General features: G+C 43.5%; 1 protein-coding gene across 4 annotated transcripts in view; it reads left to right on the forward strand.

The window, feature by feature from the left end:
* nipblb (NIPBL cohesin loading factor b) overlaps positions 1–26,884 on the forward strand; it is a 502,440-nt gene extending 475,556 nt beyond the window's left edge. For all 4 annotated transcript variants that reach the window (XM_072257459.1, XM_072257461.1, XM_072257463.1 and 1 more), the window contains 3 exons: positions 2,003–2,177; positions 24,316–24,501; positions 25,872–26,884. In XM_072257459.1, coding sequence (XP_072113560.1) covers positions 2,003–2,177; positions 24,316–24,501; positions 25,872–26,237 — 727 coding nt within the window. In that variant the 3' untranslated portion in view covers positions 26,238–26,884. The remainder of the gene's footprint in view (positions 1–2,002; positions 2,178–24,315; positions 24,502–25,871) is intronic.
* The last annotated feature ends 1,037 nt before the right edge of the window (positions 26,885–27,921 follow it).

Raw genomic sequence — 27,921 nt, forward strand, 5'->3', positions numbered from 1 at the left:
TGTGTTACCTGTGCAGGTCAATGAGAGTAGGCAAATTAACTGGTGTAGCACACACTAGATGGACCTAAGGGCCTGTTTCTGTGCTGTGCTTCTCATTAGATTGGTCAATCGTTTCTTTATGAGGGCATCACTGCAGCAGTTCCTCAGAGTAGTGGCCAGTGCCTAACCATCTTCAACTGGTATTCAAAGGCTTTTATGATCATAATGTCATAAGATGGGATGGCATGCATTTAAGGTGAAAGGGTTAAGTTTAAAGGAGATGCGAGGAGCAAGCCTTTTACACAGAGAGTAGTGGGTGCCTGGAATGTGCTGGCATGGTGGTAGTAGAGGGAGATACATTAGGAACTTTTAGATAGGCCCATAATTGTGAGGGAAATGGAAGGATATGAACGTTGTGTAGGATAAGGGATTAGTTTAGTAGGCCATTTGATTACTAATTAATTTGGTTTGGCACAACGTTGTGGGCCAAAGTGCTTGTTCCTGTGCTGTATTGTTCAATGTTCTATCTGTAATGTACTCAGATGTGGTATAACCTCAGTTTTCTAATGCTACAACTTAAATTCCTGATTCTCAAACTCAATGTCTTGACTAATAAAGGCAAGCATACCACCCTATCAACCTGTGCAGCTACTCTCAGGGAGCTGTTGATTTGTTTATTAATGTTTAAGTACATCAACATTATTAAGGGTCCTGCCATTAAAAGTGTTTTATCCCTTTATATTTGGGCTCCCAGACTTACTCATAAATTTCTGTACCAAGGTCTTCCTGCTGGAAAAATAGCCAGTATATCCTGACTTATGTAACCTTTCTCCCTCTCTGCGTTCCATCTGATCAACATTGACCAAGAGTACCTAGACAGTGGTAAAATTTGTGTTGTGTGTGCAGTTGTGATCACTGAGGAAGCCATTATTAACCTAACTTGCCTAAAAGACCATAAGATATAGGAGCAGAAGTAGGCCATTTGGCCCATCGACTCTGCTCCGCCATTCAACCATGACCGGATCCAATTCTTCCAGTCATCCCCACTCCCTGCCTTCTCCCCATACCCTTCGATGCCCTGGCTAATTAAGAACCTATCTATCTCTGCCTTAAATGCACCCAATGACTTGGCCTCCACAGCCACTTGTGGTAATAAATTCCACAAATTTACCACCCTCTGACTAAAGTAATTTCTTCGCATCTCTGTTCTAAATGGACGTCCTTCAATCCTGAAATCAGGCCCATTGAATCTACTTTGTCATTTCATCATGGCTGATCCAATTTTCCTTTCAGCCCCAATCTCCTGCATTCTCAATGTAATTCTTCATGCCCTGACTAGTCAAGAATCTATCAACCCCTGCCTTAAGTATACATAAAGACTTAGCCCCCACAGCTGTCTGTGCCAAAGAATTCCACAGATTCACTAGTCTCTGGCTAAAGAAATTCCACCTCATCTCCTACCATAGAAAAAATCCTCTCCACATCCACTCTATCAAGGCCTTTCACCATTTAATAGGTTTCAATTAGGTCACCACTCATTCTTCTGAATTCTCTTGAATATGAGAGCCATCAGGTGCTCTTCATATGAGAAACTTTTCAATCCTGAATCATTTTCATAAACCTCCTTTGAACCCTCTCCAGTTGCAGCGCATCCTTTCTAAGATAAGTGGCTGAGCCTACTCACAATTCTCCAAATGAGGCCTCACCAGTGCTTTATAAAGTCTCAGCATTACATCCTTGCTTTTGAAATTATGTCTTTAATCTCTGAGAAATTTAATTTTCACAGAAAAATGTGGAGGGTCAGAAATACCACAATCTCCAATTAGTCAAGTGACTTTCTAGAATTACTGTGAATGTTTGATCAGGTTCCTGTTTCATTTCCACTGTTGTCTGATTATTGTTATTTATCTTCATTAACATCATCTTGCCAAGTTGACAACAATGCTTCTCATTCCTTAGGTTCTAAACCTCCATCAACATATAAAAGCCACTGTTCAGTAGTTTTATCTGTTTCATTCCCCAGTAAAATCCAAAAGTATTCTCCATCTGAATCTGCGAAAGTGTATGACAAAGCAGTGAACCGGAAATCAGGAGTGCACTTTAACCCCAGGCAGACGTTGGATTTCCTGAAGAATGGAGTAGGACATGCGGAGATCACAGAATCAGTAAAGAGGAGTATCGTCAAACAATACTTAGATGTAAGTTGCAATTGGTGGGACTTTTTTTTGGGGGGGGGTAAATTTCAGCATTGCAACAGATTTGAAAAAAACATTATTCTTGTGACCAATAGATTTATTTGGTCTCTGGTGCACTGAGTCCTGTGCAAAACAGGCCAGGTGCAGGATCATCATGGACATCTACAAAGTCAAGGGTAGATTATGTGTCGCTGGAAAATGGGAGACCGCTACCTTGCACTTCAGGTTATAAACAGAGGCACTTAATCCTATTTTTGACCTTCAGGATCTTTGCCTCAAAGCAGTTGACAAGAAATAAACGATATTTGCACAAATACTGTGAGGTACAGTACAATGGAAATACTTGCAGCAGCCTCACAGGTGTGTTCATGCAGACAACACACAGAAACTTGGATGGCGGAATTGTGGCTTTGTGGCCAAGTTTGTGTACAATACAAAGATAGTGGACGGGCAGATACTTTTGAGGAAGTAAGGAGGATACAGAAGGACTTAGATTAGGTGAATGGGAAAAGAAGTGGCAGATGAAATACAGTGTTGGGAACTGTATGGTCATGCACATTGGTAGAAAAAGTAAAAGCATAGATTATTTTTTAAGTGGAATAAATTCAAAAATTTGAGTCACAAAGGGACTTGGGAGTCCTTATGCAGGATTCCCTAAAGTTAATTTGAAGGTTGAGTCAGTGATGAGGAAGACAAATGTGATGTTAGCACTATTTCAAAAGGACTGGAATATGAAAGCAAGGATGTAATGTTGAAGAATCATAAAACACTGGTAAAGCTTCACTTGGAGTATTGTGAGCAGTCTTGGGTCCCTTATCTAAGAAAGGATATGCTGACACTGGAGAGGGTTCAAAGGAGGTTCACAAAAATGATTCCAGATTTGAACGGCTTATCATATGAAGAGCGTTTGATAGCTCTGGACCTGTATCTACTAGAATTCAGAAGAATGAGGGGTGACTTCATGAAAAGCTATCAAATGTTGAAAGGCCTCAATAAAGTGGATGTGGATAGGATATTTCCTATGATGGAGGTGTTGTAACTAGAGGACACAGACGAATTTTTTTCACCAAAGAGTGGTGAATCTGTGGAGTTAATTGCAACTGATGGCTATGGAGCCAAGTCTTTGGGTACATTTAAAGCAGAGGTTGGTAGATTCTTGATTAGTCACGGCATGAAGGGGAAGGCAGGAGATTGGGGCTGAGAGGGAAAATGGAGCCGACTCGATGAGCTAAATGGCCTAATTCTGCTGGTATATCTTTTGGTCTTATGATCTTAGTATAAATTACACTATATAATGAAAATAAACTGTAGGAAATTAATGCAAAAAAAAACAAAGTTTAGAGTGGAACTTGTAAGGAACTAATGCATGAACAAGATAAAATGTGTCAGTGGCTATGGTCACTGAACTGCTGACAGAAATTATTTTGATATTTCTGTCAGCCGATCTTCACTGCATTTCTGAACTGAAACATTCCTGTGAAGAGGTTCCAGTCATCTTCAGCAAACTTGAGCTTTCAGAGATCCAATCAGTTAGTGATCACAATTCCTTACTTACGTTTTGAGATGGCTATATATAAGTATGGAAGGTGTTAAATTACTGTAAAGTATTAAATTGGAGCAGAGTAAATTACAAGAGTGTCAAGTGTGAATTAGGAACTGCTGTTTTTGGGCAAATTCACATCTAATGTGGAGGATGTACAGAGGGACTTGGGATCCGAATGCATCACTTCCTGAAAATGACTGCACAGTTTGATAGGCATGTCACATGCTTGGCTTTGTTAGTCAAGACATTGATGTTATTATTGTAGATCTACAAAATTCTGGTTAGGCCACATTGGATGTATTATATTCCATTCTGGTTGCCCCATTACAGGAAGGATGTAGAGGTGATGTGCCAGGAATAGAGGGCATGTACAAGGTTGACAAAACAAGGGTTTTTTTTCCTCTGGAGCAGCAGAGAGTCAGCATCAGAAACATCTTTATTGTCACTGATATTGTCATAAAATTTGTATTTTTGCAGCAGCAGTACAGTGCGATAGATAAAAAATACTATGGTGAGCATTTGGTCCATAATACCAGACCAGGAAGCTTGTTAAACTCAAAATAAACTGGTCATGACCCAGAGAGAGAACCTACTCAGTCACATATAGACAGCGGAGGTGGCAATCTCACACCCTGGTTTCAGTTAGGGTGACCCACAAATACACAAGCGAATAACTCTATAAGTTAAACTAAAATGTAACAATAAATGAACTGGAACTTCCCACCATAATCCCACAAAAGCATTTAAGCACAAGAACAATAAACAGTCCTGCTCATTAAAAATGTGGGGTCAGGCTCCACTCCCACCCCCCCCCCCCCCGGAGCATCACAATACTATAAGTTACAATAAGAAATATGAAAAAAATAAGTATGTGCAAAAACAGAGCAAAATAGTGAGGTAGTGTTCACAGACCCTTCAGAAATCTGAAGGCAAGGGGAAGAGGCTGTTCCTAAACTGTTGAGTGTGTGCCTTCTCCCTGATAGTAGTAATAAGAAGAGAACATGTCCATAATTCACGGAAAGTGCTGTCACAGGTAGATAGGGTTGTAAAGAAAGTTTTGCACATTGGCCTTCGTAAATCATTATATTGAGTGCAGGAGATGGGATGTTATGTTGAAGTTCTACAAAGCATTGGTGAGGCTTAGTTTAGAGTATTGTGTGCAGGTTTGGTCACCTACCTACAGGAAAGATGTAAATAAGATTGAAAGAGTACAGAGAAAATTTACGAGGATGTTGCCAGGATGGGAGGACCTGAGTTGTAATGAACGATTGAATAGGTTAGGAGTTTATTCCTTTGGATGTAGAAGATTGTGGGAAGATTTGATAAAGGTGTACAAAATTTTGAGGGGTATAGATATAGGTAAGCAGGCTTTTTCCTCTGAAGTTGGGTGAAACTACCATTAGGTCAGGGGTTAGGGTAAAAGATTAATGTTTAAAGGGAACATGAGGGGAAACTTCATTCAGAGAGTCATGTGAGTGTGGAATGAGCTGCCAGCGCAAGTGATGCATGCAAGCTTGATTTCAATATTTAAGGGAAGTTTGAAAAAGTTCTGGATGGGTATGGAAGCTATGGTCCCGGTGTAGATGGGTGGGAGTAGGACTGGATGGGCCAAAAGACCTGTTTCTGTGCTGCACTTTTCTATGACTCGATGTCCCGTACAGTGAAGGTCATTATTAATGGATGCTGTCTTCTCAAGGCAGTAGTAAAGATGTGGTTTACAAATTGCAACTGGAGGCAGAAAATGCATGTCAAAAGGGCAGTGTTATGATAGTCATGGGGGATTTCAATATGCAGATAGATTGGGAAAATCAGATTGGTGCTGGATAAAACATAGAAAACCTACAGCACAATATGGCCCTTCAGCCCACAATGCTGTGCCGAACACGTACTTACTTTAGAAATTACCTAGGGTTACCCATAGCCCTCTATTTTTCTAAGCTCCTATCCAGGAGTCTCTTAAAAGACCCTATCGTATCTGCCTCCACCACCGTTCCTGGCAGCCCATTCCACGCATTCACCACTCTCTGCATAAAATACTCTATACCTACTTCCAAGCACCTACTTCCATCCACAAGAGGATACCAAAAAGATGTATAAAGAGTAAAAGAGAGATGAGAGTAGATTTCGGACCACTGGAAAGTGATGTTGGAGAGGTAGTAATGGGGGTCAAGGAAATGTCAGGTGAACTGAATAAATATGTTGCATCGGTCTTCACTGTGTGGAAGACACAAGCAGTATGCTGGAAGTTGGAGAGTGTCAGGAAGCAGAGGTGGGTGAAGTTGCCGTTACTAGGGAGAAGGTTCTTGGAAAACTGAAGATAGATGAGTCACCTGGACCAGATGCCTTTTGTACTGCGGCTGGGATGCAGGGAATATGTGTGTTGGTGCTCGAGCACCACAGAAGTTGGGGAAGAGAGAGTAGAAAAGGAGCAGATTTGGGTAAGGCCAGTCTTTTTCAGTTGCATAGATGTAGTAAGTATCAGCGTCAGAAGCCTAAACTCAGCTGCAAATTAAAGGAAGATAGGCTTAAGTGGACTGACCATTGTGTAAGTGTGCCAGTGATAGAGTGAGAAGGCTTTGGGTTAACAGGCTTCAGTGTGAAAAGGCGGTGGCACAGTTAAGAGGTAAGCCCTTTTTTTCCAGTACAGAGTAGTCAGGATGGAATATTCCTCCTGTCAGATGTTGCAATTCAGGAGACCTGTCTGTTTCCATGATGATTACATCTGCAGGAAGTGCACCCAACTTCAGTGTCAGACTGACCAGGTCAAGGAGTTGATCTGGAGTTGGATGTACTCAGGATTATGTGGGAGGTTGAAGATATTATAGACAAGACTTTTGAAGATGTGGTCACACCCAGAGTGCAAGCTTTGGAGTAGATGGGTGACCACCAGGTGAGGTAAGGGGATGAAGAAGTCAGTGCAGGACTCTGGTGTGGCCATTCCCCTAAACAACAAGTACTCTTCCTTGGAATGACCCATCAGAGCGCAGCAGCAGCAGCCAATCTGGTGGCACTGTGGCTGGCTCTGGCGTTCAACAGTGAAGAGTAAAGTCAGGCAGTGTGGTAGTTATAGGGAACTTGATAGTTAAAGGGACAGAAAGGAGATTCTGTGGATGCAAAAGGGGTACTAGGATGGCGTGTTGCCTCCTGAATGCTAGGATCCAGGATGTATCGGAGTGGCTGCAGGATATTCTGAAGAGGGATGGTGACCAGCCAGAGGCCATGGTGCACTTTGGCAGCAATGACATAGGCAGAAAAGGAGAAGAGGTCCTATGCAGTGAGTACAGGTTTCCCCCGCTGTCCGAAGATAAGTGTTCCTAAGAAACCATTCGTAAGCTGAAATGGCGTAAAGCGAAGAATCAATTACCATTAATTTTTATGGGAAAAATCTGAAAACCTAAAACACAATAACATAAAGCAGGAATGATATGATAAATACATAGCCTATATAAAAGTAGTGATACTTTTCTACAATCATTGCAGCACTGTCAAGCGTAGTGAAAATCTCACGCAAGCGCTCTCTCCAGTAACCTTTAAGCTATGCAGCTGCCATCGCCTCAAACACTGATCAAACCACCCATGACTACCTTTAAATTCCACTTTCGCAAAAATGTCTTTCATTTATATTGGAAGAATTTTTGCATGTTCCCAGACCCAAAAAATAACCTACCAAATCATACCAAGTAACACATAAAAATACACAGCCTATATAAAGTAGAAATAATCTATGTACAGTGTAGTTTCACTTACCAGAATTGGGAAGACAGCGAGCACACTGATGATGGTGTGTTAGGCTGAGGTTGCGGTGCTGGGAGGTACAGGAGATTAACGTCTTCTATGTCTGCCTGCCTTGATGTCGAAGGCCGAGGTTCGCTGTTTGCTGTGGCTGATGTGGAAGGCTTGAAGAACGACAGTATGCTTGACTGCTTAGCCTCACGCATTTTTCTATCATACAGTTCTTTGTAAGCACTCAAACCATCCTGCAAGTATGCCCTAAACTTAGGTGCCCTTTCAAAATTAAAGTCATACTTTTCTGCAATCATTGCAGCGCTGTCAATTGCAGTGAAAATCTCACGCAAGTGCTTCACATTCAGTTCCTGGATGATTTCACTTTCGGGCTGTTCGCTACTGTGTTCGGTTTCAATTCGTATCCTTTCCTCTTGCAATTGCATCAGCTCTTCATCTGTCAGTTCTTGGTTATGGGATGCCAAAACCTCTTCAACATCATCTTCCACAAACCCAGCCTCCTTAGCCAAAGTCACTATTGCCATATCTATTGTTGATGGTTGGAAGCGTTTAAAATAGTTCACTGCTTCGGAACACAGTTTCCTCCAAACGCCATTTCTCATCGAGACTGTTAGCCTATCGAGAGCATCTCCAAGGTTGGCAGTTGCCAATTTTATATTGTATTCTTTCCAGATCTCTCACAAAGGCACTTTGGAGTTGCCCTCTCAATGGTGCTTACAATAAAACATATCACATTTTGTGTATAGTAAGCCTTAATTGTGGCTATTAGGCCTTGGTTGCACGGCTGCAGCAACGATGTCGTATTCGGCGGTAAGAATGCAAAACGAATGTTACCGCCATACTCGGTAATGCCAGGTGGATGAGCAGCACAATTATCGACAATCACAAGACACCTATTATCTCTACAGTATTTTTCAACAAAAGGGCTAATGTATTCACTCATGTACTCAGAAAAAATCCCTTGGGTATTCCAACCGCTTGGATGTAACGGAACACAACAGGAAGTATATTCTTATCAACGCCTTTAAGTGCCCTCGGATTTTCTGAATGGTACACTAGTAGAGGCTTAAGGACAGCATCACCAGTGGTGTTAATAATAGGCATTAGGGTAGACCTGTCCTTCGATGCCTTGTGTCCCTTAGCCTGCTTTTCTTCAATCAAAATAAATGTCTTGCTCGACAATTTGTTCCAATAAATTGCAGTTTCATCACAGTTAAACACCTGCTTATACAAATTACTACCTTCTGTAATTATTTTCTTCAGTTTTGCTGGGAACTTTTTGGCAGCTTCAGTATTAGCCGAAGCACTCTGTCCGGTAAATGTTGAACTATGAAGCTGCCCTCGCCTCAGAAGCCGATCAAATCACCCATGACTACCTTTAAATTCCTCTTTCGCAACACTTTCATCACTGTCATCCAGTGCTTTTGTTTCAGCTTATTAAAAAGACTGACTGATTTCTCCTTAAATATCAGATAACTTAATGGAACACCACACTTTGTACACCCATCAATCCACTCAAGCAATAGATTTCCCATTTTATCCATTATTGGATGCTGACTAAAAGAGACCACTTTGCTACGAGCAGAACCAATAGTAACATCAGCAGCATTCAAGGTTCTTTCTCTCTGCGTGTAAATAGTGCGAATGGTGGACACAGGCAAGTTCAACGCGCGGACAATGTCCTTACTTCATTGACCATGATCAAAACGCTTAATTACGTCCAGTTTTACGCTAAGCATAACACCCTTACGAGCTCTCTTAGGCTTTTCCAATACCTTAGAACTCATCTTACTAACGGATGCACAAAATAAATCGAGATAAAGCACAGATGCTCACAGACACGTGTTTAAGCGATGGTGGCTAGAATGCAGTTCTGGGGGAGGAGCTTGGCTGCTGGGGGCGCGCGCTGCCTTTTTTCGTAAAAGTGAAAACACTCTTTCGTTAGCGAAAACAGGTAACTAATGTAGGTCTTTCGTAACAGCAAGCTGTTGTAAAGCAAACATTCGGAAAACAGGAGCCATCTGTATGTAGAGTTGGAAAGAAGCTGAAGAGAAGGACCTCCAAGGTAGTAACCTCTGGATTACTCCCTGTGCCACGGGCTAGTGGACATAGAAAAAGTCATCGAGAAGTACAGCACAGAAACGGGCCCTTGGCCCATCTAGTCCATGCCGAAACCACTGAAACTGCCTACTCCATAGACCTGCACCAAGACCATAGCCCTCTGTACCCGTACCTATTCAAACTTCTCTTAAGTGCTGAAATTGAGCTTGCATGGACCAGTTGGCAGCTCATTCCAAATTCTCATGACCCTCTGAGTGAAGAAGTTTCCCTTCGTGTTAGAAACATAGAAATTACCTAGGACTACCCATATTCCTCTATTTTTCTGAGCTCCATGTACCTATCCAGGAGCCTCTTAAAAGTCCCTATTGTATCTGCCTCCACCACCATTGCTGGCAGCCCATTCCACACACTCACCACTCTCTGCATAAAAAAAACTTAACCCTCACATCTCCTCTGTACCTACTTCCAAGCACCTTAAAATTGTGCCCTTTCCTGTTAGCCATTTCAGCCCTGGGAAAAAGCCTCTGACTATCTACACAATCAATGCCTCTATCATCTTATACACCTCTATCAGGTCACCTCTCATCCTCTGCCCCTCCAAGAAGAAAAGGCTGAGTTCCTTATTCTCATAGGCATGCTCCCCAATCCAGGCAACATCCTTGTAAATCTCCTCTGCACCCTTTCTATGGTTTCCACATCCCTCTTATAGTGAGGCAACCGGAACTGAGCACAGTACTCCAAGTGGGGTCTGACCAGCGTCCTATATAGCTGCAACATTACCTCTCGGCTCCTAAACTCAATCCCACGATTGATGAAGGCCAACGCACTGTATGCCTTCTTAACCACAGTCAACCTGCGCAGCAGTTTTGGGTGTCCTATGAACTCAGACCCCAAGATCCCTCTGATCCTCCAAACTGCCAAGAGTCTTACCATTAATACTATATTCTGTCATCATATTTGACCTACCAAAAATGAACCATATCCATCTCACACTTGTCTGGGTTGAACTCCATCTGCCACTTCTCAGCCCAGTTTTGCATTCTATCGATGTCCCACTGTAACCTCAGTCGACCATCCCTCCATGACTTCCTCTTTTTCTGCAGCCATGACACTATCCCTAATTAGTAATACCCCACTCCCACCTCTTTTGTCTCCCTCTGTTCTTTTTGAAACATCTAAAGCCTGGCACACTCAGCAGCCATTCCTGCCCCTGAGACATCCAAGTCTGTGTAATGGCCACAATGTCACGGTTCCACATATTAATCCATGCTCTAAGTTCTTCTGTCTTGTTTATGATACTCCTTGCATTAAAATAGGCACATCTGAAACATCAGGCTGAGTCCATCTTTGCTCTAACATCTGCCTATCCTTCCTCACAAAGTCCCCACAAACTGTCTCTACTTGTGCTCCGACCTTCCCCGCCTCTACTTCTTCACTTCAGTTCCCACCCCCCTGCAAATCTAGTTTAAGCCCTCCCCAAAAGCATTAGCAAACCTGCCCAGGATATTCTCATGGGCAGGTTTGTTAGACCTGTTGGGGAGGGTTTAAACTAATTTGGCAGAGACTCAGTGCACGGACTCAGGATAGGACGGATGGTAAAAAAGCAAAGATAACATGCAGTCAGACTGTCAGGAAGGGCAGGCAGAGGATAGGACATAGTTGTAGTCAGCAGGATGAGTATCGGTACAATTGGGATGCAGAATCAAAAAGGGTAGTAAATGCAGCACTCAAAGTGTTGTATCTCAATGCGTGGAGTATAAGAAATAAGGTGGATGAACTTGTTGCACTATTACAGATTGTCAGGTATGATGTTGCGGCCATCATTGAATCACGGCTGAAGGATGGTTGTAGTTGGGAGCTAAATGTCCACGTTGTATCAGAGAGATAGGAAAGTAGTTGGAGGGGTGGTGTGGCAAATGAAAAACAATGTTGAAAAATGCATGATCATGCGCTTTGGTAGTAGAAATAAGTGTGCAGAATATTTTCTAAACAGGAAGAAAATCTAAAAATCTGAAATGCAAAGGTCCTTGTGCAGAACAATGTAAAGGCTAACTTGCAGGTAGAGTCGATGGTGAGGAATGCAAATACAATGTTAGCATTCATTTCAAGAGGTGTAAAATACAAGAGCAGGGATGTGATGCTAAGGCTCTATAAGGCACTGGTGAGGTCTTACATTGAGTATTGTGAACAGTTTTAGGCTCCTCATCCAAGAAAAGATGTGCTGTCATTGGAGAGGATTCAGAAGAGATTCACAAGGATGATTCCGGGAGTAAAGGGGTTATCATATGAAGACGTTTGATAGCTCTGGGTCTGTACTCACTGGAATTTAGAAGCATGAAGAGGGACCTTGTTGAAACCTTTCAAATGTTGAAAAGCTTAGACAGAGTAGATGTGGAAAGGATGTTTCCCATGGTGGGAGAGTCTGGACAAGAGGGCACAGCCTCAGGATAGAGGGGCATCTATTTAAAACAGATGCAGAGAAATTTCTTTAGCCAGAGGGTGGTGAATTTGTGAAATTTATTACTACAGGCAGCTATGAAGGCCAGGTCATTGAGAGTGCTTGATAGGTTCTTGATTGGACATGGCAAAGGTTATGGGGAGAAAGCTGGGCAGTGGGGCTGAGAAGGAGAAAAAAGGATCAGCCATGATTGAATGGCGGAGCAGAGTCGATGGACCAAATAACCTCATTCTGCTCCTATGTCTTATGGTCTAAATCACATCAGGCCCTGGGGACTTATCCACCTTAATACTCATTAGGAGGCTCAATGCTTCCTCCTCCTTGACCTCTAACATATTTATACACTCAGCACTGATTTCCTGGTCCCCCATACCCCTTTCCTTGGTAAATACTGAAAGCAAAGTACTCATTAAGTACCTCACTCACATTCTCCACATTCAATCAAACGATCCTTTTATCCTTTTCCACCCTCTCCCTAGTTATCCTCTTGCTCTTGATGTATGTATAGAATACCTTGGGATTCATCTTAATCCTACTTGCCAAGGACTCTTGGCCCCTCCTGGCTTACCCAAATCCCCTTATTTATCTCCTTATTTCTTTTCTGGCTTCTTTATTCACCTTGTGCTTCATCTGAACCTAACTTCCGAAGATGTATTCCTTTTTTTTCCTCGACTAAATTCATTCCCTCTCTGGACATCCAAAGATCTCTTATCTTTCCATCCCTGTCCTTCCTTCTAACAAGAACATACCTTTCCCGTACACTGGAATTGATCGTAAACACCCTCTGCATGTCTGATGTGGACTTGCCAGAGAAAAGGTGTTCCCAATTAACTCTTCCTAGTTCCTCGTAATTTGTCCTCCTCTAATTTAAAGCTCTCCCACAAATTGTGCCCCATCTAGCCCCCTTAAACTAAGAAGGCGCCAGTTTATATGAGAAGTTGAAATCCCACATGACTACAACCCTATTATTTATACATATTTCCTTAATCTGATTACACATCTGTTCCTCAACATCCCGGTGGCTATTGGGGGGGTCTGTAGTACAACCCCATCAGAGTGATTGCACCCTTCCTGTCCTGTGAGTTCTACCCATATTGATTCACATCTGACCCCTCCATGATGCCTCCTCTTAAAGCAGCTGTGGTATTGTCCCTGATTTGTGGTACACCTCCCCTCCACACAGTCTTTTATACCTCCTCCTCTTATCTTTTCTAAAACTTTGAAAAGCTGGTACATTAATCACCCATTTCTGCCCCCCCCCCAACAAAGTTTCAGTAATGGCTACAACGTCATAGTTCCATGTACTGATCCATGCTCTAAGCTCATCACCCTTACCTATAATACTCCCAGCATTAAAATAAACTATCCAACCCATCTCATACCTGTTATTTCAAGTTTGCCTTTCAATACTTTGCCTAACATGTATCTTCTGGTCCGATCCTTCCCCTACTGACCTGGGGCTCCAGTTCACAACCCCCTGTGAACCTCTCCCAAGCAGCATTAGCAAGTCTCCTGGCCAGGTTCACTTCCAGTTCAGGTGCTACTGTCCCTCTTGTACAGGTCACCCTTTCCCCAGAAAAGGCTCCAGTGATGCAAAAACTGGAAACCCTGCCCTTGCAACCACTCATTCATCTGTGCAATCATCTCAGGGTAAATGCAAGCAGGCTTTTTCACTGAACTTGGGTGGGACTACAACCAGAGGTCATGGGTTAAGGGTGAGAAGTTTAAGCAGAACAATACTTGGAGCTATGATATTGTGGTCATTACAGAGACTTGGATGGCTCAGGGGCAGTAACTTGGTTACTTCGAGTGCCAGGCTTTTGGTGTTTCAGAAAGGACAGAGAGGGAAGCAAAAGAGGTGGGGCATGGCACTGCTGATCAGAGACAGTGTCATGGCTGCAGAAAAGGAGGAAGTCATGGAGGGATTGTCCACTGAGTCTTTGTGGGTGAAAGTTAGGAACAGGAAGAGGTCAATAGCTCTACTGGGTGTTCTTTATAGACCACCCAATAGTAACAGGGACATCAATGAGCAGATAGGGAGACAGATTCTGGAATGGTGCAATAATAACATGGTTGTCGTGATGGGAGATTTTAATTTCCCTAATATTGTTTGGCATCTCCCTAGAGCCGCGGTCCCCAACCACCGGGCCGCGGACCGGTACTGGGCCGCAGAGCATGCGCTACCGGGCCACGAGGAAACGATATGATTTGGTCAGCTGCACCTTTCCTCATTCCCTGTCACGGCCACTGATCAGCCATTACGCATGTGAGGTCATGACCCGCGTGTCATCCGTGTCACGGCGGGAAGGCGATCAACTCCTCGAGCTTGAAAATGACGACGGGCTGAAAAGTATGTTTGACATAACATTTTTGTCGGCATTTTGGATCAAAGTCAAGGCTAAATATCCTGAGATAGCCACGAAAGCACTGAAAACGTTGCTTCCATTTCCAACATTTTTCTGCGAAGCGGAGTTTTCTGCAATGAATGCAACGAAAACTAAACTGCGGAACAGACTGGACACCAGGAACCCCCTCCGAGTATCGATGTCTCCCATCACCCCTCGATAGGACCGTGTTGTTGCAGGGAAAGAAGCCCAGGGCTCTCACTGATTCAGTGATATTGGTGTGTTGCAAAGATTTTATATATTCATACAGGGAAAATATGTGCTGTGCGTTTAATATCCAAATATTACTTAAAATGTTATGATGCTATTGACTTATAAATGACCTATATAACCATATAACAATTACAGCATGGAAACAGGCCATCTCGGCCCTTCTAGTCCGTGCCGAACGCTACTCTCACCTAGTCCCGCTGAACGCTACTCACCTAGCCCCACCGACCTGCATTCAGCCCATAACCCTCCATTCCTTTCCTGTCCTGTCCATATACCTATCCAATTTTTCTTTAAATGATCATATCAAACCTGCTTCTGCCACTTCTACTGGAAATTCATTCAACACTTAAAGCTCCCCTGATAATTGACTTATTATATCCATGCGAGGAAAATATGCGCTGTGTTTAATATTAAATTCGTTAGATAATCCTTTTTAGAAACAAAATTGAGTGTATTACCCACTTATCATCTATATTCCGGTACTGATTAACACCCACCCCCACGAACAGAATTGCCATAAAGGATTTGCTTGGGGGGGGGGGGTGCGCGGTAGGTCATGACGCGCATGTGCATTGGTGCCTGCGCAATGCTTCATGGTCATTGTAGTCTTTTGTGTAAACAACGCATTTGACTGCTACTCTTGTTCGTTGGCAACCCTACCCAACCCCGCCCCCGGTCGGCCGGTCCGCAAGAATATTGTCAATATTAAACCGGTCCGCAGTGCAAAAAAGGTTGGGGACCCCTGCCCTAGAGCAAGGGGTTTAGTGGAGTTTGTTAGGTGTGTTCAGGAAGGTTTTCTGATATGATATGTAGATAAGCCTACAAGAGGAGAGACTATATTTGATCTAGTATTGGCAAATGAACCTGATCAGGTGTCAGGTCTCTCAGTGGGAGAGCATTTTGGAGGTAGTGATCACAATTCTACCTCCTTTACCATAGCATTGGAGAGGGATAGGAACAGACAAGTTAGGAGAGTATTTAATTGGAGTAAGGGGAAATATGAAGATATCAAGCTGGAACTTGGAAGCATAAATTGGGAACAGATGTTCTCAGGGAAATGTACAGCAGAAATGTGGCAAGTGTTCAGGGGATATTTGTGTGGCGTTCTGCATAGGTACATTCCAATGAGACAAGGAAAGGATGGTAGGGTACAGGAATCGTGGTGTACAAAGGTTGTTGAAAATCTAGTCAAGAAGAAAAGAAAATCATACAAAAGGTTCAAAAAAACTAGGTAATGATAGAGATCTAGAAGATTATAAGGCTAGCAGGAAGGAGCTTAAGAATGAAATTAGGAGAACCAGAAGGGACCATGAGAAGGCCTTGGCGGACAGGATTAAGGAAAACCCCAAGGCATTCTACAAGTCTATGAAGAGCAAGAGGATTAGATGTGAGAGAATAAGACCAATCAAGTGTGACAGTGGAGAAGTGCTTATGGAACCGGAGGAGATAGCAGAGGTACTTAATGAATACTTTGCTTCAGGATTCACTACAGAAAAGATTTTGGCGATTGTAGGGATGACTTAGAACAGATTGAAAAGCTTGAGCATATAGACATTAAGAAAGAGGATGTGCTGGAACTTTTGGAAAGCATCAAGTTGGATAAGTTTCTGGGACAGGATGAGATGTACCCCAGGCTACTGTCAGAGGCGAGGAAGGAGACTGCTGAGCCTCTGGCAATGATCCTTGTATCATCAATGGGGATGGGAGAGGTTCTGGAGGATTGGAGGGTTGCAGATGTTGTTCCTTTATTCAAGAAAGGGAGTAGGGATAGCCCAGGAAATTATAGACCAGTGAGTCTTACTTCAGTGATTGGTAAGTTGATGGAAAAGATCTTGAGATGCAGGATTTATGAACATTTGGAGAGGCATAATATGATTATGAATAGTCTGCATGGCTTTGTCAAAGGCAGGTCGAGCCTTATGAGCCAAAATGAATTTTTTGAGGATGTGACTTAACACATTCAAGGTAGAGCAGCAGATGTAGTGTACATGGATTTCATCAAGGCTTTTGATAAGGTTCCCCATGCAAAGCTCCTTCAGAAAATAAGGTGGCCTGGGATCCAAAGAGTCCTTGCTTTGTGGATCCAGAACTGGCTTGCCCACAGAAGGCAAAGGGTGGTTGTAATATTCTGCATGTAGGTTGGTGACCAGTGGTGTTCTGCAGGGATTCTGGGACCCATCCTGTTTGTGATTTTTATAAATGACCAGGATGAGGAAGTAGAAGGGTGGATTAGTAAGTTTGCTGATGACACAAAGGTTGGGGGTGTTGTGGATAGTCTGGACGGCTGTCAGAGGTTACAGCGGGACATCAATGGGTGCAGAACAAGGCTGCGAAGTGGCAGATGGAGTTCAACCCAGATAAGTGTGAAGTGGTTCATTTTTGTAGGTCTAATTTGAAGAGAGAATATAATATGAATGGTAAAACTCTTGGTGGTGTGGAGGATCTGAGAGATCTTGGGGTCCATGTCCGTAGGACACTCAAAGCTGCTGCACAGGTTGACAGTGTTGTTAACAAGGCGTATGGTGTTTTGGCATTCATCAACCGCGGGATTGAGTTCAAGAGCCTTGAGGTAATGTTACAGCTATATAAGATCTTAGTTAGACCCCACTTGGAGTTCTGTGTTCAGTTCTGGTCGCCTCACTGCAGGAAGGATGTGGATACTATAGAGAGAGTGCTGAGGAGATTTACAAGGATGTTGCCTGGATTGGAGGGCATACCTTATGAGAACAGGTTGAGTGAACTCAGCCTTCTCCTTGGGGCGACTGAGGATGAGAAGTGACCTGATAGAGGTGTGTAAGGTGATGAGGGGCATTGATAATGTGGACAGCAGAGGCTTTTTCCCAAGCTGAAATGACTAACACGTGTAGGCATAGTTTTAAGGTGTTTAGAAGTAAGTACAAGGGGGTTGTCGGAGGTAAATTTTTCCACTCGGGAATGCACTGCCAGCGACAGTGGTAGATGTGAGTACAATAGGGTCTTTTAAGAGAATAGAAACATAGAAAACCTACAGCACAATACAGGCGCCTACAAAGCTGTGCCAAACATGTCTTTACCTGAGAAATTACCTAGGGTTACCCATAGCCCCCTATTTTTCTGAGCTCCATACAACTGTCCAAGATCCTATCTTATCCGCCTCCACCACCGTCGCTGGCAGCCCATTTCACGCACTCACCACTCTCTGCGTAAAAAAAAAAGCTTACCCCTGACATCTCTGTACCTACTTCCAAGCACCTTAAAACTGTGCCCTTTCCTGTTAGCCATTTCAGCCCTGGGAAAAAGCCTCTGACTATCCACACAATCAATGCCTCTATCATCTTATACACCTCTATCAGGTCACCTCTCATCCTCCGCCCCTCCAAGAAGAAAAGGCTGAGTACTTTATTCTCATAAGGCATGCTCCCCAATCCAGGCAACATCCTTGTAAATCTCCTCTGCACCCTTTCTATGGTTTCCACGTCCTTCCTGCAGTGAGGCAACCAGAACTGAGCACAGTATTCCAAGTGCGGTCTGACCAGGGTCCTATATAGCTGCAACATTACCTCTTGGCTCCTAAATTCAATCCCACAATTGATGAAGGCCAATGCACCGTATGCCATTTTAACCACATAGTACACCTGCACAGCAGCTGTAAGCATCCTATGGACTCGGACCCCAAGATTCCTCTGATCCTCCACACTGCCAAGAGTCTTACCATTAATACTATATTCTGTCATCATATTTGACCTACCAAAATGACCCATGTCCATCTCACACTTGTCTGGGTTGAACTCCATTTGCCACTTCTCAGCCCAGTTTTGCATCCTATCTATGTCCTGCTGTATCCTCTGAATCTTAGCCAATTCAGCCCTGGGAAAAAGCCTCTGTCTATCCACACAAATCTCAGGTAGGTAGATGGAGCTTAGAAAATTTCATGGTCAGCACAACATTGTGGGCTAAAGGGCCTGTAATGTGCTGTAAATTTCTGTGTTCTAATATTGTTTCCCCTTGGGTTCAGGTGCAACCTGTCACTTTGAATAGGTCATACCTCCACAATAAGAGATCCCAATGATCCATGAACCTGAAGCCCTGCCCCCTGAACCAGCTTCTCAGCCACGCATTAATTTGCTAAATCATCCTGTTTCTACCCTCACTGGTGCGAGGCACAGGCAGCAATCCAGAAATTACTATCCAGGAGGTCCAGCTTCTCAGATTTCTGCCTAGCTCTCTAAATTGTCTTTTCAGGACCTCTTCGCTTTTCCTTCCTATGTCATTGGTACCAATAGGTACTAAGACATCTGGCTGCTTCCCCTCCTTCTCCAAACTGTTGTGGATGAAATCTGAGACGTCCCTGACCCTGACACCTGAGAGGCAACATGCCATCCAGGTATCCTGTTTGTGTCCACAGAATCTCCTGTCTGTTCCCCTCACTATTGAGTCCCTTCTCACGACCGCTCCCTTCTTCTTTCTCTTTCCCTTCTACACCACAGACCTATGCTCAGTGCCAGTAACCAGGCCTCCGTGGCATTCCCTTGGAAGGTCATCTCCCACAACAGTATCCAAAACGGTACACTTGTTTCTGAGGGGAATGGCCACAGTGGTGCTCTGAGCTTCCCACCTATTCGCATTTCCATTTCTCCTGACAATCACCCAGCTACTCGCCTCCTGCAACTTCAGGGTGACTCCTTCACTGTAGCTCTGATCGATTATCTCCTCAAGGTCATCTAGCTGCTGCCCTAGATCCCTAATATAGTCTTCAAGGAGCTGCAGCTGGATGGACTTCATGCAGATGTAGTTTGTCACTCCGCTATTTAAGAAGGGGGCAAGGAAGCAAAAAGGAAATTATAGACCTGTTAGCTTGACATCGATGGTTGGGAAGTTGTTGGAGTCGATTGTCAAGGATGAGGTTATGGAGTACCTGGAGGCATATGACAAGATAGGCAGAACTCAGCATGGTTTCCTTAAAGGAAAATCCTGCCTGACAAACCTATTGCAATTTTTTGAGGAAATTACAAGTAGGCTAGACAAGGGAGATGCAGTGGATGTTGTGTATTTAGATTTTCAGAAGGCCTTTGACAAGGTGCTGCACATGAGGCTGCTAAACAAGATAAGAGCCCATGGAATGACGGGAAAGTTACATACGTGGATAGAGCGTTCGCTGATTGGCAGGAAACAGAGTGGGAATAAAGAGATCCCATTCTGGTTGGCTGCCGGTTACCAGTGGTGTTCCACAGGGGTCCGTGTTGGGGCCACTTCTTTTTACGTTGTACACCAACGATTTGGATTATGGAATAGATGGCTTTGTGGCTAAGTTTGCTGATGATACATAGATAGGTGGAGGGGCCAGTAGTACTGAGGAAACAGAGAGTCTGTAGAGAGATTTGGAAAGATTGGGAGAATGGGCAAAGAAGTGGCAAATGAAAAACAATGTTGGAAAGTGTATGGTTATGCACTTTGGTAGAAGAAATAAACGGGCAGACTATTAAGAGTTCTGAGATGCAACGGGACTTGGGAATCCTCGTGCAGGATACCCTTAAGGTTAACCTCCAGGTTGAGTCGGTGGTGAAGAAGGCAAATGCAATGTTGGCATTCATTTCTAGAGGAATAGAGTATAGGAGCAGGGATGTGATGTTGAGGCTCTATAAGGTCTTACCAGTGCCTTATAGAGTATTGTGGGCAGTCTTAGGCTCCTTATTTAAAAAACGATGTGCTGACGTTGGAGAGGGTACAGAGAAGATTCACTAAAATGATTCTGAGAATGAGAGGGTTAACATATGAGGAACGTTTGACCACTCTTGGACTGTATTCCTTGGAGTTTAGAAGAATGAGGGGGGACCTCATAGAAACATTTCGAATGTTGAAAGGCATGGACAGAGTGGATATGGCAAAGTTGTTTCCCATGATGGGGGAGTCTAGTACGAGAGGGCATGACTTAAGGATTGAAGGGCACCCATTCAGAACAGAGATGCGAAGAAATTTTTTTAGCCAGAGGGTGGTGAATCTATGGAATTTGTTGCCACGGGCGGCAGTGGGGGCCAAGCCATTGGGTGTATTTAAGGCAGAGATTGATAGGTATCTGAGTAGCCAGGGCATCAAAGGTTATGGTGAGAAGGCGGGGGAGTGGGACTAAATGGGAGAATGGATCAGCTCATGATAAAATGGAGGAGCAGACTCAATTTGCCAAATGGCCAACTTCTGCTCCTTTGTCTTATGGAGACTCTGGGTCTCCCAGGACTCTGACGTCCAGCATGAAGAACACACAACTGCCATTAACTACACTAGATACGTTAAGAGAAAACCAAAAGGGAACCTGAACAGAAGCTTACCCAGAACCAACACTTCTGTTGAACTGAAGCCTGCTTTGAGCCAACGCCTGAGACTCTCCTCTCACCACTGGCCTACTCTCAACAATGACCGCCCTGCTCGTCCCCTCTTTACTTTTAAACAAGTGTCACTGACCTGCATAACATCGTCACAATGCCCTGCTGTTGTCACCGATTGAGCTGTTGGATCTATCCCAGGTTATTAAAGGAGACAAGATGAGATTGCTGGGGCCTTGACCAGTATCTTTGTGTCCTCTGTAGCCGCAGGCGAGGTCCCCGAGGGGCTAATGTTGTACCTCTATTTAAGAAGGGAACAAGGGAAAATCATGTGAAGTATAAACCAGTGAGTTTCACGTCAGTTGTAGGGAAATTGCTGGAGAACATTCTTAGGAATAGGATCTATGAGCATTTGGAAACCCATGGCCTAATTAGGGAGCACCAGCATAGCCTTGTGTGGAGCAGGTTGTGTCTTACCAACGTAATTGAGATGGATAGGTTAGTTAGTTCGCAAATGGTACCAAGATTGGTGGAGTTGTGGATAGTGTGGAAGACTGGCAAGAATACAGCATGATGAAGATCAGTTGCAGATATGAGTAAAGAAATGGCAGATGGAGTTTTACCCAGATAATATGAGGTGCTGCACCTCAGTTGGGCAAATGCAAGGAGACAGTGCACTGTTGAGGACAAGATCCTTTAACAATGTTGCTGAACAGAGAGATCCTGGGATCCAAGTTCATGGCTCCTTGAAAGTGACTACACAGGTCGATAAGATCGTTAAGAAGGTTTATGGAATGCTCACTTTTATTAGTCAATGTATTGAGTTCAAAAGCCAAGAGGTTATGTTACAGGTCTATAAAAGCCTGGTTAGGCCACATCAGGAGTTTTGGTACAGTTCTGGTCACCCCACGATAGGTAGGATGTTGAGGCTTTGGAGAGGGTGCAGAAGAGGCTAACCAGGATGCTGCCTGGTCTAGAGGACATGTGCGAGACTTGGATTGTTTTCTCTGGCTGAGGGAAGACCTGATAGAGGTTTATAAGATTAAGAGGCATAGATAGAGTAGACAGTGAGTATGTGTTTCCCGGGTTTAAAATATCTAATGCCAGAGGGCATGCATTTAAGATGAGAGGGGAAAGGTTCAAGGGGAATGTGCGGGGAAAGCTTTTTACTCAGAATCGTGGATGTCTGGAATGTGTTGCTGGGTATGGTGGTAGAGGCAAATACATTAGAGACTTTTAAGAGACATTTGGATATGCTCATGGATGTAAGAAAGATGGAGGGATATGGACATTGTGTAACTAGGAGGGTTTAGTGTTTTTGATTTCCTTTTTCTATAGTTTGAGACAGAACATTGTGGACAGAATGGTCTGGTCCCATTGTTTGTTTACAGCCCAGCTGGCTGAAGAGATTGTGGAGGCATTAGTAATGATCTTCCAAGACTCCATTGATTCTGGCATGGTTCCAAAGGACTGTAAAATTGCAAATGTCACCCTACTTTTCAAGGGTGGAGAGAGACAGAAGAAAGGAAATTATAAGCCAATTAGTGGTTAGGAAGATTTTGGAGTCGAATGTTATGGATGTGTTTTTGGGGTACTTGGAGGCACATGATAAGTAGGCTGTAGTTGGTCTGGTTTCCTCAAGGGAAAACCTTGCTTGACAAATCTGTTGGAATTCTTTGAAGAAATAACAGGCAGGACAGACAAAGGAAAATCAGTGGATGTTGCATACTTGGATTTTCAGAAGAGCTTTCACAAGGTGCCACGCATAAGGCTGCTTAACAAGCTACGAGCCCATGGTATTACAGGAAAGATACTAGCATGGATAGAGCATTGACTGATTGGCAGGAGGTAAAGAGTGGGAATAAAGGAAGCCGTTTCTGGTTGGCTGCCGGTGACTAGTGGTGTCCACAGGGGTCAATGTTGAGACTGCTTCTTGTTACGTTATATGTCAATAGTCTGGCTTACAGATTGGATGGCTTTCTGGCCAAGTTTACAGATGGTAAAAAGATAGGAGGTGGAGCAAGTAGTTTTGAGGAAGTAGGCTTCAGAAGGACTTAGATTAGGAGAATGGGCAAAGAAGTGGCAGATTGTAAGTGTATAGTCATGCAATTTATTAGAAGATGTAAAAGCAAAGGCTGTTTTCTAAATGGAGAGAAAATTCAAAACTCTGTGAGGTGCAAAGGGATTTGGGAGTCTTCATGCAGGATTCCTCAAAGGTTAACTTGCAGATTGAGTCAGTGGTGAGGACAGTAAATGCAATGTTAGCATTTATTTCAAGAGGACTCGAATACAAAAGCAAGTATGTGATGCTGAGGATTTATAAAGCACTGGTGAGGCCTTACTTGGAGTATTGTGAGCTGTTTTGGGCCCCTTATCTAAGGAAGGATGTGCTGACATTGGAGGTTCAAAGGAGGTTCATGAAAATAATTCCAAGATTGAATGGCTTGTCATATGGAGAGCATTTGATAGCTCTGGGCCTGTATTCACTGGAATTCAGAAGAATGAAGGATGACCTCATTGAAACTTTTGGAATGTTGAAAGACTTTGATAGAGTGGATGCAGAGAGGATGTTTCCTATGGTGGGAGAGACTAAGATTAAACGACACAGTCTCAGGATAGAGGGGTGTCCTTTTAGAATGGAGATGAGGAGGAATTTCTGTCACCAGAGAGTGGTGAACCTGTGGAATTCGTTGCTACATGCGGCTGTGAAAGCAAATCATTGGGTATGTTTAAGACAGAGGTTGATGGGTTCTTGGTTAGTCACAGCATGAAGAGATAAGGGGAGAAGGGAGGAAGTTAGGCTTAAGAAGGAAAATAGATCAGCAATGATGAAATGGCAGAGCAGACGTGATGGGTCAAATGGCCTAATTCTACTCTTATATTTTAAAGTCTATAACAATGTATGTCTCCACACTTCTCTGCATTGTGTGGAGAGGATGCTTCCTATAATGGGGGAGTCTAGGACAAGAAGGCACAGCCTAATCATACAAGGACATCCCTTTAGAGCAAAGATGAGGAGGAAAGTTATAGCCAGAGGGTGGTGAATCTGGAATTTATTGTTGTGGGCGGCTATGGAGGTCATGTCATTGGGTATATTTAAAGTGAAGGTTGATAAGTTCTTGATTAGTAAGAATGTCAAATGTTATGGAGAGAAGGCAGGAGAATGGGGTTGAGAGGGGCATTGAGTCAGCCATGATAGAATGGCAAAGAAGACTCAATGGGCTAAGTATCCTAATTCTGGTCTGATGTCTCAAGGTCTTATTAAATTTCAGCTGCCTTGTGTCTACCCAATTGCTTGTCTATGTCTGTCCGCTTCAAGTTGGCTGCTGTACGTCAGCAGACTTTGAAAGATTTTCTGTGGAGCCAGACTCTGCTCATTGATTGGTGAGATATTCATTAATTTGTTTCTGATGGCTTCCAGTTCAAAACACTGATGGAACACCTGGATCCGGATGAAGAGGATGAGGATGGAGAGGTGTCTGCCAGCACAGCTGCCCGAAACAAAGCCATCAATGCACTGTTGGGAGGCAGTAGCCCGAAAAACAATGCAGAGACAGATGAAGAAGAGAGTGATGGCGAGGAGCGAGTGGGTGGAGGCGTTTCAGGGGTAAGAGCAGGTTGCTGATGTTTGTCAACCTTAACAGCTAAAAATGGATTAATCCTTTTGAAATTAACTTCTGCTCATTCACCTTTTTAAATTTAGTCACATGTACTAAAGAAAAAGCAGTGACTCTAGACTTGTCTAGAATCTGCAAGGATTGAACATCTGAAGTTAACGCAGGGAACTGATTAGTCCTCTGTCCCAGTGAGATGGGATGGCCATCTCTGATATTACCAGCAATTTCACAGTGACCCACACTAGCAGTGTCTCTTCCCATGGCTGCTTGGGAATATCTCCAGAGCTTTCTCCTTTGGTTTTGGTTGTACTTAAAATATTTTGGACCTTCTACTGAAATGTAGCGGCACTAAGTTTGTTAATTGGCGCTGTCCCCTTTAGTACGGTGGTGTAAAGCGCTTTTACCATCTTTATTCCTGATGCTAACTAACCAAGTTCATTGTCTGTCATAATTTTATAAACTTCTATCGGATTCTTGCTTAGGCTCAGACACTCCAATGAACACAGTCCAAGCTGTCCTTATTGTTGGTACTCTCTAATCCAGGCAGTATCCTGGTGAATCTCTTCCATACCCTCTCCAGAGACAAAGTCCTGATCTCTGCAGCTCTTGCCCAATGCTGTTGTAATTAGTCTTTCAACAATTTAACATTTTACTCTGAGGTCCAGTTTTGTCTTTACCCATAACCATCTGAAAACTTAAGGGTTATAATCACGGTTGCCAAAATACAAGTCTAGTGTGGCCTCATCATTGTTTGGACTAACAAAGTAGTGTGTCAAGCAGGTCTGCTGAGTGCACCGGACAAATTCTGCCCATCTAAGCTTCTGGCACTAAATCCCATTCAATATTTGGGAAGTTAAGTCTCCCACCATAGCAATCCTGTTGGTTTTTTTTGTATAATCTGGCTGTTGGAAGCCTCTAGTATAACCCCATCAAAATAATTGCACCTTTCTTATTCCTGAGCTCTATGTTACCTCTGAGTGAGCCTTGCTGTATGTCCTGTCTGAGTGTAACTGTGACATTATCCCTGATCACTCATACAATTTCTCCATTGAACATATGAGGATGGCACAGACACCCATCCTACCCTGATCCAGTACAGTTTTATCACCCGTTTCTGGAATTGACCCTGCCAGGAGTCCCTAGTGAACTGCCCATTATTCAGAGGCTCCTTTTTTTAATTCTTTCATCCATCTGTCATTGTTTGGGTGTACTGCTGTCATCCCCTTGCTATTGTCTGGTTATGCTGCTGTCATCTACACGTGGTTACCTGTCATTGTCTGGTTGTACTGCTCTGATCCACACGATTTCCTCTCTCTTTCACACCGGCTATTTGTAAATCTCTCTTTCAAATTCTTTCTAGGCCACCAGAAGATCGAAACGACTGTCAGAAGCTGGGGACCCGGGCGCACAGATGCACGAGGCGGTGGAGGTGATGGATGTGATTGCCATTTGCTGTCCAAAGTATAAAGACAGGCCTCAGATTGCCAGAGTTGTGGAAAAGACTAGTAGTGGTTTCAGTGTACATTGGATGGCTGGTTCATATAGCGGTTCTTGGACAGAGGCCAAACGGAGAGAGGGCCGCAAGCTGGTGCCTTGGGTTGATAGTATCAAAGAGACGGACATCATTTACAAGAAAATAGCCCTGACAAGTGCAAATAAGCTGACTAACAAAGTTGTTCAGACTCTACGATCGCTGTATGCAGCAAAGGAAGGTTCTTCCTGCTAACATAACTAACACTGCAGCCAAACACAGCAGTGAGAAAGAATGAACTTGGGGCTAAAAGACCACATTCTGGCAACACTTACAAATCGGATGGTATCACAGTTGGAGTAACTCTGTACTGAGATCTGCACACACAGACAGATGGAAACAGGCGAAAGGAAGGAGCGATTGTCAGATACCATTTTCCTGTGGGAGCTTCCTTCGCTGTTGTACAGCCAAATCATCTTGATTGATTTTAAACTCCCACTGTATTATAGTTTAACAAAACAAAAATTGTTTATATCTTGGAAAAAGAATTCTGTTTAAAAAATAAAAGTTAAGTGAATGTTGGAATTTAGTCTGTTAATGTTCTTAATAAAGTGTTCTTGGAGTTTAACCTAGCAGCGATGGCTTTCTTTAGTGTAGAAGTTCCAGAGAGAAGTTATTTTACAGGATGTACAATGCCAGACTGTGCTGGATATAATTTATTCTAATGAAAGCATGCAGTATCTGTGACCTGCACAGGACGAGATTTTATTTGATTTTTTTTGTTTTGTAAATGTAGATTTTAAATGTATTAGGGTCACTCGGGCAAAACAAGAAAAAGGGATCCCCAGCAAAAACAACTGGCGGAACAAATACTGCAATAAATTTTTTACCTCTCTTTGTTACCTGTCTGTTTCCAGTTGGTTGTGTTTTTCATGTTAAGTGGATGTGCTGGAGGTTTGCATTTCCTCAGTGCTGCTGAGAAATTCTGCAGTAAAAGCTGACCTCTCGGGCTTGTTGATGAGCCTCTTTAATGAAAATCATTAAAACAATAGCCACTGACTGCACCAGCCTGGAATCATTTTGGAGTTAATAGGCAGTGGGTGAGGAAATTGGAACCTTTGCACATCTCACATTCTGAGCACAGTAGATGTTAATGTAATGTTTGCTTATCAGGCACGGATGGTATCTCAGCAAGTCCCAGCTCTGCCATTGTCAGAACCAGTGTATTATTCTCAGTGCAGCTCTGCCCAGCCACTGACACATTGCTGCTGGACTGCTTCAGTATGGAGACCTTCCTCAACATAGAATTGTTACAATTCATGAGGCGATTCAATCCATCGTGACCCGACAGCTTCCTAGCAGAACTTTCTGCTGGTGCCACACCCAGCCCTTCTGCATAGCCTTGCATGTGTTTTCTTGTTCATCCGAGCAACCATAAATCTCCCTTGAACCCTCCCCAGTGCTCACACACTGGTAAGACCATAAGGTATAGGGGCAGAAGTAGTCCATTTGGCCCATTGTGTCTGCTCTGCCATTCAGTCATTGGCTGATCCAATTCTTCCAGTCATCCCCACTCCTCTGCCTTCACCCCATACCCTTTGATGCCCTGGCTAATCAAGAACCTATCTATCTCTGCCTTAAATACACCCAAAGACTTGGCCTCCACAGCCACTCGTGGCAACAAATTCCACACATTTACCATCCTCTGACTAAAGTGGTTTCTCTGTATCTCAGTTCGAAATGGACGTCCTTCAATCCTGAAGTCATGCCCTCTTGTCCTAGAATCCCCTACCATGGGAAGTAACTTTGCCATATCTAATCTGTTCAGGCCTTTTAACATTTGGAATGTTTCTATGAGATCCCCCCTTGTCCTCCTGAACTCCAGGGAATGCAGCCCAAGAGTTACCGGATGTTCCTCATACAGTAACCCTTTCATTCC

This window comes from Mobula birostris, chromosome 5 (assembly GCF_030028105.1).
Source record: "Mobula birostris isolate sMobBir1 chromosome 5, sMobBir1.hap1, whole genome shotgun sequence".
NCBI classification, from domain to species: domain Eukaryota; kingdom Metazoa; phylum Chordata; class Chondrichthyes; order Myliobatiformes; family Myliobatidae; genus Mobula; species Mobula birostris.